Genomic DNA, 15,941 nt, shown 5'->3' with positions numbered 1-15,941 from the left:
ATGGTACACAGCCCTCAGCCTCAGAAACCTGCGGTAGTTTCCACTTGGGGGATACTTTTAGAAGTTTTATAGGGTCAGTCACAACAACTAGAAGTCATTTTTAAAAATTACACCAAGAGGCCCTGTCCTCTAAACCAGTGACTTAGACCCTCTGGAAAAAAACAAACAAACAAACAAAACCACACCCAGCAATAAACGATTTCTTACAAATTTAAAAATTTTAGTATTACAAGCACTGTAATGTTCAAGCTCAGTACAAGGAAGGTAACAACATCTTTATGCTCATGTTCAGAATTATGTTTTCAATGTACATGTTTAGAATCAGGAAGTTAATTCAACCTCAGATTTTATTTTTTTTTTAAGAAAAAAAACTAAGTAGTCTTGGAAGTCTCTTTAGTGAAATTCTAAACACATTCAATTTGCAATTATCCCAGAGATCTGAGGGAGTACTAACATGACCTGAATAAGGCATATTAGGTAAATGATGTCCTATACAAATTATAAGTACATTCACCTTCGAGAAACCTGAAGGCAGATTTCTATAAAAAGCAGGAACAGATTTAAACATGGCTGTGGAAAAGAACTCCAGTGAGCATCCTGTACTGTGCTTCACACAAGGTCATTCCCAGTTAAAGTACCATCCAAGGGGACCCACATAAGGAGACCTGAAACCTTACTGTAAGAGTCCAGAAGCTCAGTAAAAAGCAAAAGGGAATTAAGACAAAATCACAGATTTTTGTGATGCAAACGTGATCAACTTATTTGACATAGCAAGAGCATTAAAATATTCCTGCAGATTTCAGACTTGCAATGAAATGCAAATCAAAACCAAACAGCAACTAGGAAAATAAAAATAAAATGTCTTTGGGGTCGCATGCATGTTTTTCTCCCTGTAGCTGCAGCTTTCACATCACGTGCTGCAGAATACTGTAAGTGGTAATCAGTCAGATCTACTTGCTTGAAGAAAAAATCCCTAGACTGGAAAAAAACAGTACATTGCCTCTCTTATGAGTTTCTGATAGCTATGTTGGGATACAGCTTCTCCAGATGCACACCAGCCAAGCTCCTGAAAGCAGGAGCTGGGGTGACTTCTTGCCCTCATTACCAGAATTTAACTCTTGTGGAGAGAAAATCATCTTGGTACTGTCTGTAATAGGACACTGAATCATTTCTCTTCCAAAAAGATTCAACGTGTACAGTGATTAAAGGCAAGAAGTGCACTAAACAAAACTGCAGGGTGAATTTTTAAAAAGTAATCCAGTGGGAGATCAAAGAGCTCTGTGGGAGAAGCATCTTCCTTTCATCCCCAAGACACACCGTGTGCTGGTACTTGCACTCCTAATGAGGACAGGTAGTCTTTGGAGTGCTGCTGGTTTCACAATATGCAGGCTGCTTTATATATCATTAACCCAAATACGTAATCTAAGTATCATACTTTTACGAAACATCAGCAATAGGATTGCTTTATTTGCTTTGACAATGGTTACTAGCAAATGCTCAAGGCAAGTTGGTAGGAAGAAAAATGTTCTCATTTTAGATGGACCTAATCTTTAATGTAAGTGCATCAGCTGTTTTATTTTAGGATGAAGACGAGCCCCAGCCTAGTACACTCTACAACAAACTAGACCTAAATTCTTCTGCAAGGCCTCCTTCTTGCTAGAGAGCAGCAGACTTGCAAACCAGGAATCTATTGTAAAAGCACATAATGACTCACTGAACTTAAAGGGCACAATCAATATAGAAGATTTATGCTGTCTTTATTTTCTTTAGTTTGTTCTGCTTCCAAGTATGTAGCAAACACAAGTTTCTTCTTTTTACTGAGCCACCCAACTGCACTGTTGAAATTACCAAGCAGAAGCAGAGAGCTGGAGTAAGTGACATTCAAAAGACTGTTTTTTTTGTTTGTTTGTTTTGTTTTTTTTTTTTTTGTTTTTTATAAAGAAGTGAGAAATGATAAATCCTTTTTGGTCATGGAAAAGTAGCACTTTCCCCCCCCAGAAACAGTGCCATCCTCCTTGATCAAGGTCTCCTACTCCGTCAAAGCTGCTCCCAACACTAAGGAGCAAGGCAGCCTCAGGTTTCCCTTAGACAGATGCAAGTTGCTTTTCCCAAGTGATAAAGCCTGTAGCACTGCTGTGAAAAAAGTTCCCACGTTATCACCCCCAGGCTCTGTAGGGCCTACGCAAAACAAGGATTTCTCTGGAAAAAAAGTGACCGCTTCAGCTGGTGGTCGAACTCCTGAGTGTATGGGGTGGGTATAGGGAGACACTTGAGAGGGAGCATTGCAGGAGCTAGAAGTAACTGTAAAGGTATAAAGTGTCTGTCAGCTACTTCCTAGGGCACCAATCACTAAAAAATGCCTAAGAACATCCAGAAAATGATGCTGGGGAATAATATTGATCAAGACCAGCACCACTAACATAAAAACAACTAAACTACCCGACATATCAGAAATATGTTTGAGGCCTCACACCCTTTTCCTGACCCAAGAACTCTTTCTATTATATATACACATGCGCGTTTGCAGCATGTGAAGAAATACAGCAGAGTTTAACAGATCACGAAATACTATTAATATGCTCCAAATAAGATTTTTTCAAGAAATTTAATCTTTAATCAAGTTCTTACCCCAAGAGTATGCATGATGACAACTTCCTAGCAACCAAGGTAATTATTTCTCAGCCAGCATTCAGTTACAACATCACTGGCAACTTCATACCAAGGACTGATACACAGCCCAGAAGATACACTCTGCCCTATTTCATTTTATAATGAAATACCCTTGTTTGCTTCACTAATTAAAAAAGAAAATGTTTGTATGCCAAAATTTGGATTTGCTTATGTCCAAGGACAAAGACCTCTTAAAAAAAAAATCCAAGAAAATATTTAATTTGTGAGCACTCAATATCAAATCCAATCAATTGTGGGCAGGTGAAAAACAAGTGAAAACAAAGCAAGCAACAGCTGTGTTACAACAATCAGGTATTTGGTGCTGCTTTTTCTTTTTTAATCAACTTCCCAGCAGCAGTTTACATCTGCATATTTGTGTGTTTTAACTCTGTGCATCCAGATGTAGATATATAAAAAGACAGAACAACAAAGCAGACGGTTATTTTATATATATATATACACATATATATATATACACACACGTGCACAACTTCTCTCTCCATCAGTATAGGCCCTGAGACAAAGAACTGCTGAGGATTAAGACTTTAAATAGTAACCCATTTTAAGTTTCAATTGAATTTGCTATTTCAAAAATATTGCTCTGCTCAACAAGTAAGAGTGTGCTTTTTGCAAAAAAGCTGAAATTTGTCAAAAAGCTAAATACATAGTAATACATAGTAATCTTTCAGAAGCCCTATTATCTAAAAACAATGTGATTTTTTTGTCTGTTGTTATTACAGAAAAATGGAAAACAAACACTAAGTTGGGTTTAACAACATCAACTTAATTTTGAAGTAGAAAAGATGACCAAGCCTTCAAACATACTCTGCAAAACTACATTAAACCATAAGACATTAGTCAAAAATTTCACAGAATCACAGAATAGTTCGGGTTGGAACCACCCAGTTCCAACCCCCTGCCATGTGCAGGGACACCTCCTACCAGGCCAGGCTGCCCAAAGCCCCATCCAGCCTGGCCTTGAGCACCTCCAGGGATGGGGCATCCACAGCTTCTCTGGGCAGCCTGTGCCTCACCACCCTCTGAGTAAAAATTTCTTCCTTTTATCTAATCTAAATCTACCCTTTTTTAGTTTAAAACCTTAACTCCTTGTCCTAACAACTCTGGCATGCTAAGCCATAGAATGGTCACTGAACTTTTCAGAAGAAAATCATTGATAAATAGTGAGTTGCCTACCTGTGTGAGACTCACATACACACAAGACATTGCTATTGATTTCCCATATCCCGAAACATGCTGCTAGTAACTTCTGAGTAATTTACATATATATACACTTTAGTTCAATGCGAGACTAGAAGGTTTATTTCCTACCTGTAATGTACATGTGTAACTGTTGGTTGCCGGTAGCCAAGAATCCAGGTTTGGATGTCTATGGGTTCACCTTTGGGATACGCAATGGTTGTATCTATCACCCACTGGAGGCCTTTTGATTTGCTCTCTAGGAGTAAAAAGAAATGCTATGTTAAAATTAATCAGAAAGTGCATGCCACTGATTTGACAGTTATTTCTTTTTTAGATTACTTTATGAAGCTCAAATGAACTATGAAGCTCAAATATAGCTTAAAAATTTGAAAACATAAGACAGCCAAAAATCAAATCTAGATTTCATTTCAGAGCACAGAAATACTCTTTAGAAACTCTGGCAAGACCAAAACTTTACCACAGAGCAACTCCAGCCTTTGAGTATAGTCATATACCGCCTTGCCCCAAATCTTAGGTGCTTCCCCCCATTCCACAAAAGGAAAACTTCAAAAAAATAAAGATCCAGTTTTCTTTGCACTTTAAGGACATTTACAGATGGGCCTTTGGAAGAGCTCTCAGCACTGACTTCACTTGCAGCTCTCTGATGAAGCAATAGCCATGCAGATCCCTTTGGGCAACTCACCCCACAGGGGTAGGACAAGTAGATAAAGGTGATTTGTGTCATAAAATAAGAGTTGGATTTTCAAAGTTTTTTATTTGTAAAAAAAAAAAAAAAAAGCCCTTACAGGTTCTTAAAAATCTGAGTTACACGATAAATAGGAAAAATTGGTCACTTTGTGTGTGAAAGACAGGAAAGCAATGAAGAGGAAAAGCCGGTCGGTTTTCACAATGGAGCTTCCATCCCCAAGATCTCTGGAAGGCTGGTAGCAGGGCTTGCTCTTACGCTCCTCATCAAATTCAGAAAATGAAAAAGGGTCAAAGGAGGTGAACATGCTTGCTGTGAAAATTATTCAGTAGAGTCAAATCAAAACCTTAATGTAAGCTACTACCAGCAATAGTCAAGAACAGACAGCAGCTTAGCCAGGCCCTCTCCCTGCTCTTGCTTCAGCCCATCTGGCCCATCTTCAATCCCCAGGTTCACCAAGGGGGAGAGCAGCAGATCTGGAAAGCGAGCCAAGAAGGAGGGGCACATTGCCAGATGGCACTGTGAGCTGAGTTTGTCAATTTTGTTTCCATTCCGTGGGAACTGGAGCTGTCTTGTATCGGAGGTCATGTCACATTTGGGCTAGCAGAGTAATGGCACACAGTTACACCATAGCCAGCAGCATATCTCACAGAATTGTAAAAGCTGCCTGTTTTAAATAACCACCTGTTGGCACAAGTAAGAGGTGTTACATCTTAGTACCACGTTCAAGACTCTTCAAGCCTGCAACTGAGATACTTAAATATGATAGAGGTCACATTCAGCACGAAGACAGTGAGAGACTGTTCACCAACCTTTCCAACACAAGTATAGGTAGAGGTATTCAACGGAAACAAACAGAGAAAGGTTTCAGACAGAGAGGAATGATTCTTCATGCACAGGGGAATGAAACTGCAGGGTACTCCTTGCCGAAGGATGTTAAGGATGCCAAGACTGGGCTTCAAGAGGAAACTGGACAGGTATATGGAAGATGTCCATTGGAGGAATAAATAAATAAGCAGAAACCCCCATCTGGCTTGCAAAACGTGCCACACTGAAAATAATCACAAGCTAGGAGAATGTGAGGGAGAAGTGTGACGGGAGGAGTGTGATGTGTGTTTGCTCTGTTCATACTTTGCCTCTGGTATGCACTTGGAACCACAGAGAAGATTTGGGGTTAGACAAACGTCTCGTCTTGTCCAAAATTGCCACCCAAATTTTAGTGAGGAGCTACCGCACACATGAAGCAATCTGCAGCGCAGTCTGAGGCATGCTCTGAAAGCCACACCAACTAGAACATACCTGGCTGACTCACAGCTTTCCACCTGCATTTCACTTAATTTGCACTCAATTTAATTAAGCGTGTGAAGACATTTCCAGCAACCCAATCGCATATATCTGTCATCTTAAAAAAGCACCTCCTGTTGTCACGGAGCCTACCTGTACCACTTCATTACCAATGCAAATGCAGTACCTGCGCGGGGCGAGACGGTGTGTCAGACCATTTAGTTCATGAATTATTAGCAGCATGCAATGTGCCAAAATCTGACAACGTGCAAGCTACACAGGTCAAGCTGAAATATCCGCAGTGTCACCTTCTGGAGATACTGTATTCCAAAATGCTGACAGACACGTGAAATGAGAGCACAAGGCTCCAGGCCTGCCAGGATCATGACAGAGTGCTTGTCAAGGCGCTCTCAAGAAAAGCACTAAGTGCAGAGCCCTTCATTTTAAAAACAGCAATGTATTAGAGAGAAGCCAATATGAAATTAATAGTAAATCCACAGAAGTATTCATTTAGAAATGGATTTCGAAACAAGGCCATTCGATTTATTATTTTCCCAGATGTAAAGTGGGAATGGACAAAGACAAGTAAATTGTCTGAGTAAGCAACAAAGATCATTAATTGTAATTAAAAAGTGCCAGACAAATATGGGCACATTATCTTATTATTTACAGTGAAATGTTTTTAAATCATTTATTAAATATTTAGCTAGAATTTCAAACTGTTCTTTCAGTGGATAGTGCTTCAAACTTCGCTATGGGAAGACTGCTGCAGTCCTCCTCGTTGCTGATTTCTTACCTTCTGCTTTTGTGGGGCAGATCTGTGCATGGACTCCTCAGATCAGCTCCAACACTTTCTAGGGCAGCGTGGGGAGAAAGACCCACCTCTGGCAGTCCACCAGGAACCCCAAGTTCAAAAAAAAAAATAAAATTCTAAAGGAAACTTCAGCCTCTGCAGGCCTCCCTTTGAGCAAGCAGGTCTTATATATTGTGATGTGTCCTGTCTATGAGGCATGTTTATTTTTAAAGCCATGAAGCTCTAGCAGATCCTGATGGACAACTGCACACAACACAAGGGGGTCGGACTTCCACATCTCTGAGGATGCTGTTTTCAGGTGTAAGGAGACTTTTGAACAAGCAGAAACTCAGGAGAGGCTACTACAAAAGTTAAATATGGTGTGAATCTCAGGTATGGAATTTGTAACAGAAAAAGAGGGCATCGAGCATACCCGTTCAAGAACCCCTCTTGGCTTGGCCAACGCAGCTACAGATGTTTCTGGCAGCCAAACCCTTTTGAACATTCTACCTCCACTAAACGACACTCTCATCCTTCATTTCTAGCACCTGCTGAAAGACTGAGCAGCCTGGCTGCCCGAGACTTCAGCAGCAGAAACAGCTGCAGAGGCCAAATTTAAGTTGATCTCTCCAAGGACTCATTTTTCTCCCACAGCATCAGTCTGCTTGTCACTTCCAGCCCCGGTGGATGATTTTGATTTCTCAAATTGCCTCAAAATGCCAGCAGTACGATTCTGTTTAAACTCTACATAAACGTTCACAACAGGCCTGCGGGGATCTGTCCTACACGGCTGTACTCAAACCACACGGTAAAAATATACCTCAGTATCAATGGTACTCACTTGCCTTGGGAGTGCTAAGGCGAGACGTGCACAAAGACAAGATTGAGCAATCAGAGGTTATGGCAGTTTTCCGATCTAGACAAAAATAAAAATAAAACAGTCTCCTACTTTTTTATTTTATTTTTTTAAATCACCAGCAGAGGTAAATCTGCATAACTATTGTGTCTTATTTTTGTTCTAACTCTGCATTCAGTGATGGTACGTTGCTTTTTATTTAGTTCAGGCAGATTCTTCAAGACAGCAGTGCTCTCCCTTTCTGTGGTGCTCACACAGCAGACATTTGACCACCTCCAATCGGAGATTTACTGAGGCTCAGAGCTTCTCATTGTCCCCTCCATTTATTCCCTGGTGTTACTCTCACCCAATGCTGCCATCCAGGCTCGACTAGGAGCAGACTCTTCAAAGCCACCAGCAGACCATCAGTAGTCACCACTGAGAAAAAGAATAAGCTACAAAGAGAGGCTTAGCTGGAAACCTTGCCTCCAGCCAAGCTCTGGAACACCGTCAAATTGCACTTGGAATAGGAAAGAAATCATCAACCGAGAGTGAACCTGGGGACTCCAGCTTCCACTTGTGAAAGAAAATATTTGCTAGCATTCACTAGGATTCAGGTGTGGCTTCCTGAACGGCTTACACTGCTCTAAATGCAGCCAAAAGAGGCCCATTGCCTCCCCTGCAACACATTCTGCCCTCTACTTGTCCTCTTGTGATCAGCTGGAGCACTGACCTCAAAATCAACTCCTTCCTCAGAAATTAGCACTCCGACGGAACATCTTACTCATCAGCCCAAATCTCTGTGCAAGAAATCACCTGGGAACAAAACCAGGAGCCCCCTTTACAGGATTAAAACCAACAGCCAAGTCCACCTTCCCACATTATCCAAGTCACATTCCACAAAAAGTGAATCAAAACGTGAGCTAAAAAAAACAAGTCCAGAGTGCAGCTCTGCAGAAAGGAAAACTGAATTTCTCTGAGATAAAGCAACAAAACTGAGTGTACTGTGCTACCTCTGAAGACAGACAGGTAACATTTCAATATGTGATCAAGCTCATAGCATCCTCTTATCAGACAGAATTTACTGCACAGTAAAATAAAACAGGATAAAAAAAATATACTAAAAAATATACTATGCTGATTAAAAATAAGCTCTGTAATGCATATCTTCAGTCAGCAACTGCTCCAAACTCCTTTGAATTGCCAACTGTTCCTTCTTAAGAGTTGGATCTACACACAAGTCAACCAAAGAACAACAACAACAATAAAAACAGAGTAGTTGATTTTTGCCAGAAGATTTTGCTAGTTCTTGCAAAGAGAACTCTCAAACTTTCAAGACCATCAATTCTTTCCAACTCAGGAAACTGCGGCCTAAGTGCCCTGGAAAAAACGGAAAAGAAAAAAAAAAAACACCAAAGAAAAATAGCCCAACCATCAGTCCCCACAGGGTTAGGGTGACGATGGACAGACATCAAGTATTTTTATGCTGTCCTGTTTCTATTCTGCACTAACACCCAGGAAACTCAACAGGAAAGGGATGTAATTTTTGAGGAGAAGGAGTTAATGTATAAAGCATTTTAACAAAAATCAGGTGAGGGGGGAGATGAACTTTAATCATTAGTAATAAAACTTGGAAGTAATGAAAAGATTGGGAGAATGATAAATAACAGAGCAGAAAGCTTATTACAGTAAGTTGAGTAACTTGGGAACCCAGGACAGAGGAACACCAGGGACACTTAAATAACACGGTGCAGAGAACACGAAGAAGTAGTGCAGGGGAAAAATGTTTTCACCGAACCATGGAATTCAAATGCGATGCTACCAAGACAAAAAAAAAGTCACTTCCCAAGCAAGGGAGTGCAGTAAGGAAGGACAAAGTTTACACACAATTTCTGCGCAAAGCACTGCTGAAAACAAAACCATACACGCAGCTAATTCTGGCATCCAGAACTCAGTGATGGTAAAACAAAGAAGATAAACCCAAGTTTGATTTCACTGGGATGGGTTTCTTCAAGTGGTTAAAAAAGGAAAAAATAAAAAAGATAAAAAGTAAAGATGACCACTAACCTGTTAGACTTTAAAATTATATAAACTTGTAATGTTTTATTTCCTTCAGCTGAACAAATATTCCTCAATTTTCTGAAGAGGCAAGAGTAAAGTAAAAGCATTTGAAAGGCAGAAGATTCGAGCAAGAGTCTTCCATGCAAGGTATAGATCAAGAACTAAACTTTCATACATCTCTGGAAGAGAAATTTTACAATGGTAAAATTTTACCATGGTAAAAACATTTTGGTGAGCTTAAGAGAGGAGAGGACTTAAATAGCTCGGTTTCACATGTCAAATATTACTCTTTCCTAGCCTACAAAATTTATTTTTACTTCTCTTTTCCTTCCCTTTTATTATGTTTTCATGTCCAGTGCTCTTTTACTCTGAAAGAGTAATAGCTAAAATCAAATATTTCTCTCCTATTTTTCCCCAATTCTGTGTTTTCAGAAGGATGGGTAGATGGTAGATGTACTTTTATTATATTTCTGAGATGAGTCATTTATTTTGTTACCCAACTAAGTCAACTGTTATCAGATACCCCTTTCTCAAGAGTCTGAATCACACCACTCGAACAAACAAACAAAAACTAGCAGAGCTTGATGTTCAGAGAAGTTGCACTCTAAGATAGAAATCTGAGATTATGAAAACAAAATATGTTTGGTTCCCTTCCAGAACCAGAAGACCTGCAATTCATTTGGGGAACTAACTTTTCACACTGTTCTGCCTTTGAGAGAAGAAGAAATGGAACAGGCTGAACTTTTCCTTCTCATTTTTTAGAACCCAGAATTTCCTAAGAAAATTTGGGCTTTCTTGAGTCCTTCTTTTCTGAACGTAGCCTGAAAGGAAATATTCTAATGCATTCCACAGCTTGATTTCAGTTCATTTAAAATATTCCTTCCACTCCTGCAAGAGCATCATCTCCATTCATTTCCAATGTTGACAAAAGTAACTTTGAAACTGAAAATCTGGAAGTAATTTCTGTATGAGGTTTCCTCTTAACCCTGAAATTTGAACTTCAGCACAGAAAAAAAAGAAGTTATCTGTGAATGTGGCTTCACTAGGTTGGGCAATTTGGTTCCAAATGAGTAAAACTGCTAAATGATTATAATAATTTTGGTATGGAAATACCACCACCACCCAACAATAAGAGAACAACACAATTCCCCTATCCATTGTTTCTATAGTAAGTAAAAGAAATCCACAACTGGGTTAAATAGGATCCAAGTCCACTGTCTGAAAGTGCCAAGAAGTTCATTTTTAAAACTGAGAGACTAAAAGCACCAAGTCCCGTAACTACAGGCATTATTTATATCCCAGCTGTACTTTCCCCTACAGCCCAGGCATCCCAGAACAATAATGCTGCAGGAATATTCTTGATCCCTCATAACTCTTCCAATAGAGACCCAAACCAATCTTTCAAATCCAGTCAGTGACAGCACAACTCCCAGTAACAAAGGCCAGTCGTCATAAAAATCTGGAGAGAATAAAAGAAATTGAACTCAACAGAAAATAGTTCAAGAAGAATGAAATACACAGTACTGGATGCAAAATTACTTTTAAAGCCAGAAATAAAGATTTAAATGTTGCTTATTCCATATTCCAGAAATACTTTTACTGCAGTTCCATAGTGCTGTAAAGCAGCACAAACCACTGGTTTTGCAGAAAGGAGCTGCCCCACCTTCTCGTCCTGCCAGGTGCTCATTCCAGTATCTGCTCTGCCCATCACGTGTCATGGTGCAGACTAAATCAAATTAAAATTAAGGTTTTCATTCCTTTTTGTCCCAACACCAAAAATAGAGGAAATAAAAGCAAATGTGAAAACATTTACATAAATATGAGTGTGCGTTACAGGTGCATTTGACATGTAGACAGACCAATTCAATATACATAAAAGGTTTTGCTTAACAATGCAAACATCTTGGACATTCAATTTGCTTTTTATCCACAAGAGTTCAGTGATCTTTACCTTTTATCACAGCGTCTCTCCCTGCAGGAGTTCCGTTTTCTTGCGGAGCAACAAGCGTTTTCAGGATTACTTGCGTTGCCCCAAGTCTTGGCAGGGTGACATGTTTAAGAAATGGCAAATTGTTTTTCTTGGCAAATGCCTGGCTTGTTTCCCTCCTTTTCCTCAGAAAGCCACCCTCTGGAAATAAAACAATCCATTTCCGATTACGGCTCCTGTAATATTTTTCTAGATGCTCCTGGAGTAACACAAGCTGCTGGTCACGGTGTGCTTTTCCCTATAAGAATAAAACATTGCCTGAGTAAAACGAATGCTTAAAAGAGACAACATCAGACCAATAATTATTACATTTCAAAGATTTCTCTCCCCTTTCAGAGACTCAGACAATATTCTCCTCAGAGCACCCACTGCTGCTTCACAAACCATCTGAAAAAAAAATCTTTGCTAGCAAGGATGAAACTCTCTATTTGGTGACTTCTCTGCAGGAGACACATCTGGACGGTGAATGGGCACTCCACCAGTAATTTCTCCTAGCCGAACACTAACTTTCCTTGCATCACCTTCCACACACCTCTTCCCCTCAGCCCCAGCCGGGATGAGAGCTGCACGGGCACCAGAAGCCACAGCCGGACCTCACGGCCAGGCCGGGTTCCCTACCACAGCAAACGACGGATTTCTCCCCAAACTGGGCCGCTTGGTGCTCCCCCTCTGCTAAAATCAGCACCCTGACGGGCACACTTAGGGACTGGATCTCTTCCATACTACATAGGAAAGGAAAAAAGCCTCATGTGAAAAATGAATGTTTACAATGTTTACAGGTTTTCTTCCTCGAGGAGAAACTGTTGAGTGGGAAGCATTTTTTGCTTCGTGTAAACTTCAAAAAAAAAAAAAAAAAGCCCACAGCAATAAAAGTGAGAGACAGCCTAGCCAACTAGATGTATGACACCAGCTTCCAGTTTGATAATTAGCTGTATACGGGCTATAGCCAGGTGATAATTAAACCCAAAGGACCAAGGGTAGGGAAAAAGACTCATTAATTTCTCCTCTTTAACATATTAGGACAACTTTTTCCACTTAAGACAGTAAAATTTGTCTTTAATTACTGCAGAAATATCTACATCATCTTCAACAACAATCTTGTCTCTTCCCACCTCCACACAAAGCAAGAGCAAGCCACCCAAATTTTCACAGGCATGAATTTACATGAATTAGCATTTTAAGGGTTCTCTAAGTTCAACATAATTGTCACAAACCTTCCACTGTACTTTTTTTTTTCCCCCCCCCGGCAGGAAGAGGGAAGTAGTGGTGTTAAGGGAAAACAAGAAGAAACAGTATTTTATTAAAGACAAGTTGTGTGAAAGTCTGGATCCTAAATTTTAAAATCTCACCACTGCAATTATTTCAAACTTACCTCATGAAAAAGAAGGAAAAAGCTCTGCCTGCTCATGTTAATGCAATTAAAGAGCAATATAAAAGTTCCTCAGTTAATACAGTCTTTTGACACCAGACCACAGGACTCCAGGATAGCACAGTACTTAAGAAAAGAGCAGTGAACAATAAACTGTATGCAACTTAAATATCAGGACTTTCCAAAACCTAAACATACCTGGCAAATAGGACAGGTGGGTAACTGCAATTTAGCAAACACTGGGTCAGCTTTCTTTCTTTTAGAGGAAAGAAAACAGGCAGCAGCAGAGCACTGACAAATTCTTTAGGGTGCCACGCTATTTGCATCATCAATACAGCAAGTTACTGACAGCCTCGGTTACCTGTCAACTTCTCGATGGGAGAAGAGAAAGCACCATTCTCCTTCTAGTAGGCACCAAAAGTATTCCTAATACTGCCGTTGTTGCTGCTCATGAAAGTGAGGCTAATGTACCTTTTTAACCAAATTGGTTATATTGCACCATCATCAAATTGTTTATTTTTTTCTGTAAAAATAACGTATTTGCTCATCCAAATGTTAGTAGGGCCTTTCTATAGTTAGGTAAAAGATCATTACTCTCTCACCCTAAGCATGTCTGCTACACCCATTGATAAGAAGCTACCAAACGACTCAGAAACATTTTATTTTCAATATGTTTGCATGTAGACTTAGGACGATATTTTATTTTTGATGTTGCAGACCTCAGTCACTTGAAGAGGAATGTGGAAAACTATTTTTTGCAGCTCAGTAATAGTTCAGCTTTGTAACTGGAATTGCAACAACACATTCAGAAATTACAATTAACAAGCTGACAGCCACGTGTACCTCAAAATGTGTATTTTGTGAATTTTAACCACTGAAATACATTATGAAGTATCACACCTGTTCTTTTCAATATGCTCACAGTACACTGTCATGTATCTCAAGATCTTAGCTTTATTATCTAATTTTGCTTGATGTTTTCTAAACAGGACTCTGGTTTTAGTTAAAATCTCACTGTAGATGTTTACTGCTGTGAGTATTTCTTTTTAAGTAAATTATTTTTTTCTCCTCTATAAATGTAAAATACGTGGATTTTCTCTGGTTGCCCACAGAGCTCAAGTCTAGACAAAAATAAAGAGGAAAGAAATACGTATGCTAGATAGTACAGTTCATAGCACCAGATCCATACTTACCACTGTACTTTTACATTTCTATTTTTACAGTATGGTTTAATCAAAAGCTAACAAACTTTCCCAAAAAGAACAAAAACAAAACAAAAGCCCGGGGGAAAAAATAAAGAAAAATAACAAATCATTTTTTCATTTATTAACATTTAGGATGCTGGTCCAAACACATTCTTTCCTGATGCTCAAATACTAAGTGATCCTCAAGAACCCATTCATTGCAATTAGTGCAGGTCCACCACTACCTGAAACTGGTACCGTGTCACTGTCTAAAGGAATGGTCCTGCCTTTCTCTATCTGAAATGCTGACAGTCAGAGCAGTGAATTAACCAGGCTGACTGCACAGCTTCAAGGTCACTAAGGGAAGAAGAGAGGGGACAACAACGGGCAGTCAGAAGTGGAGAGACAAAGAGGACTACCCACATACTTTGCTTGTCCAACTCTCACAAAAGACTTTCATCATAATCAAGTCCTGTAGACCTTCATGTCCACACAAATAATAAAATAAGCTTTAAAGTAACAAATTTCAGAATATACTGGATTCACTCTATCAGAATACACACATATTTCAACACAGTTATTTCATCCTGCAAAGCAACCCTGAAGGATTTGCGCAAGTAAGTCCTGTCACACCAACACACCCCATATATAAAGATAAATCAAAGCACCGTTACATGTTTCTATTTACCTGTCTTATAAAGAAGTCTCCATGGATTAGAGACACAATGCCAAAGTTTGTATACTTAAAAATATGATCCATCAGCCACATCATCTGACGGACAACCTGAAAATTTAAAAAAAAAAAAAAAAGAAAGAAAGAAAAGAAAAAGCTTAGTAAATCTAATGTGTAGAGACTTATGTATATACCAGTCACGCTCATAACAGCAATAAAACTACAAATATATGGAAGAAAGTCCATTTGCATCAAAGTATAAAGCTACACAAATGCTATGCTTCTCCCTCAAGAACCTTTTTGTAACATAACATACAGTTGTACTCTATTAGCTTTATGCTACAGTCATTTCTACCCATAATGCTTCTTATTGACACACCATCACAACTTTAAGTCATCTGCAAACTAAAACTATTTCTGGTGTTTGTTAAAGGTCACAAAACATCACAGGTTTGTGTTTGAAATCTCCAAGTGTTTTATATCTACCACAAAAATCTTTCCTTACATTTTTGTACTTATTTTGGGGTGAGATCATTTTGTTCTCCCGTTTCTGACATGCACATGCTCCCCACATGCTCACTACAATCTCTGGGCAGTGGCGTTCACTGAGACCTATGCACAGCCTGCATACCATTATGGATTTCTCTCGTGGCAGAGCAGCCACATGTGTCCCTGAGAATTTCATTAAGTCATGCTCCTTGTCCTGCCTGGCCAAGCAGCATGGTGAGAAAGCAAAAACAGAGTGGAGCCATTAGATTCCCCTTGACCACCGCTTTTGTAGGACAGCAAAAGCAGATACTGCATGTGCTCCGTCCTCTGAGATTTGAAGTCAGAGAATTATTCCAGAAGTAGATAACAGAAGGCAAAAGGTTCTGCTCCCAAGGTCCTTCCCCTCTACACCTCCTGTTTGTATATTTTAAGAGGAGTAGGAGTTGGCTTTCCAACACTGGAAGATCTGATGTCTCATCCATGCTGTCAATGATACGTTAGGCTGGCTGCCTTCTACTCTTCCCTGTGTTAGAAGGCTGCACAGACTGCTCCAACTTCAGTAAAACTCAGTCATGTAACATAATACTCTTCCATTTATCACGATCCAAAGAGTATGGAGAACCACTGTAATTCTCTGACAGTCTGAAGATCATGTTTTGCGGGAATTTTGTTTCGTGAAAAATAATAAAA

At 39.5% G+C, this 15,941-nt stretch overlaps 1 protein-coding gene across 3 annotated transcripts in view; it reads right to left on the bottom strand.

Annotated features, from left to right (window-relative positions):
• Window positions 1-15,941, bottom strand: part of LPGAT1 (lysophosphatidylglycerol acyltransferase 1) — a 66,167-nt gene that overhangs the window by 18,524 nt on the left and 31,702 nt on the right. For all 3 annotated transcript variants that reach the window (XM_068676124.1, XM_068676123.1, XM_068676125.1), the window contains 3 exons: window positions 14,778-14,873; window positions 11,501-11,774; window positions 4,000-4,126 (listed from right to left, as the gene is read on the bottom strand). In XM_068676124.1, coding sequence (XP_068532225.1) covers window positions 4,000-4,126; window positions 11,501-11,774; window positions 14,778-14,873 — 497 coding nt within the window. The remainder of the gene's footprint in view (window positions 1-3,999; window positions 4,127-11,500; window positions 11,775-14,777; window positions 14,874-15,941) is intronic.

This window comes from Anas acuta, chromosome 3 (genome assembly GCF_963932015.1).
Source record: "Anas acuta chromosome 3, bAnaAcu1.1, whole genome shotgun sequence".
Taxonomy (NCBI): Eukaryota; Metazoa; Chordata; class Aves; order Anseriformes; family Anatidae; genus Anas; species Anas acuta.
The sequence above is the reverse complement of the archived record's forward strand: the minus strand, read 5'-3'. Positions and strand labels throughout refer to the sequence as shown.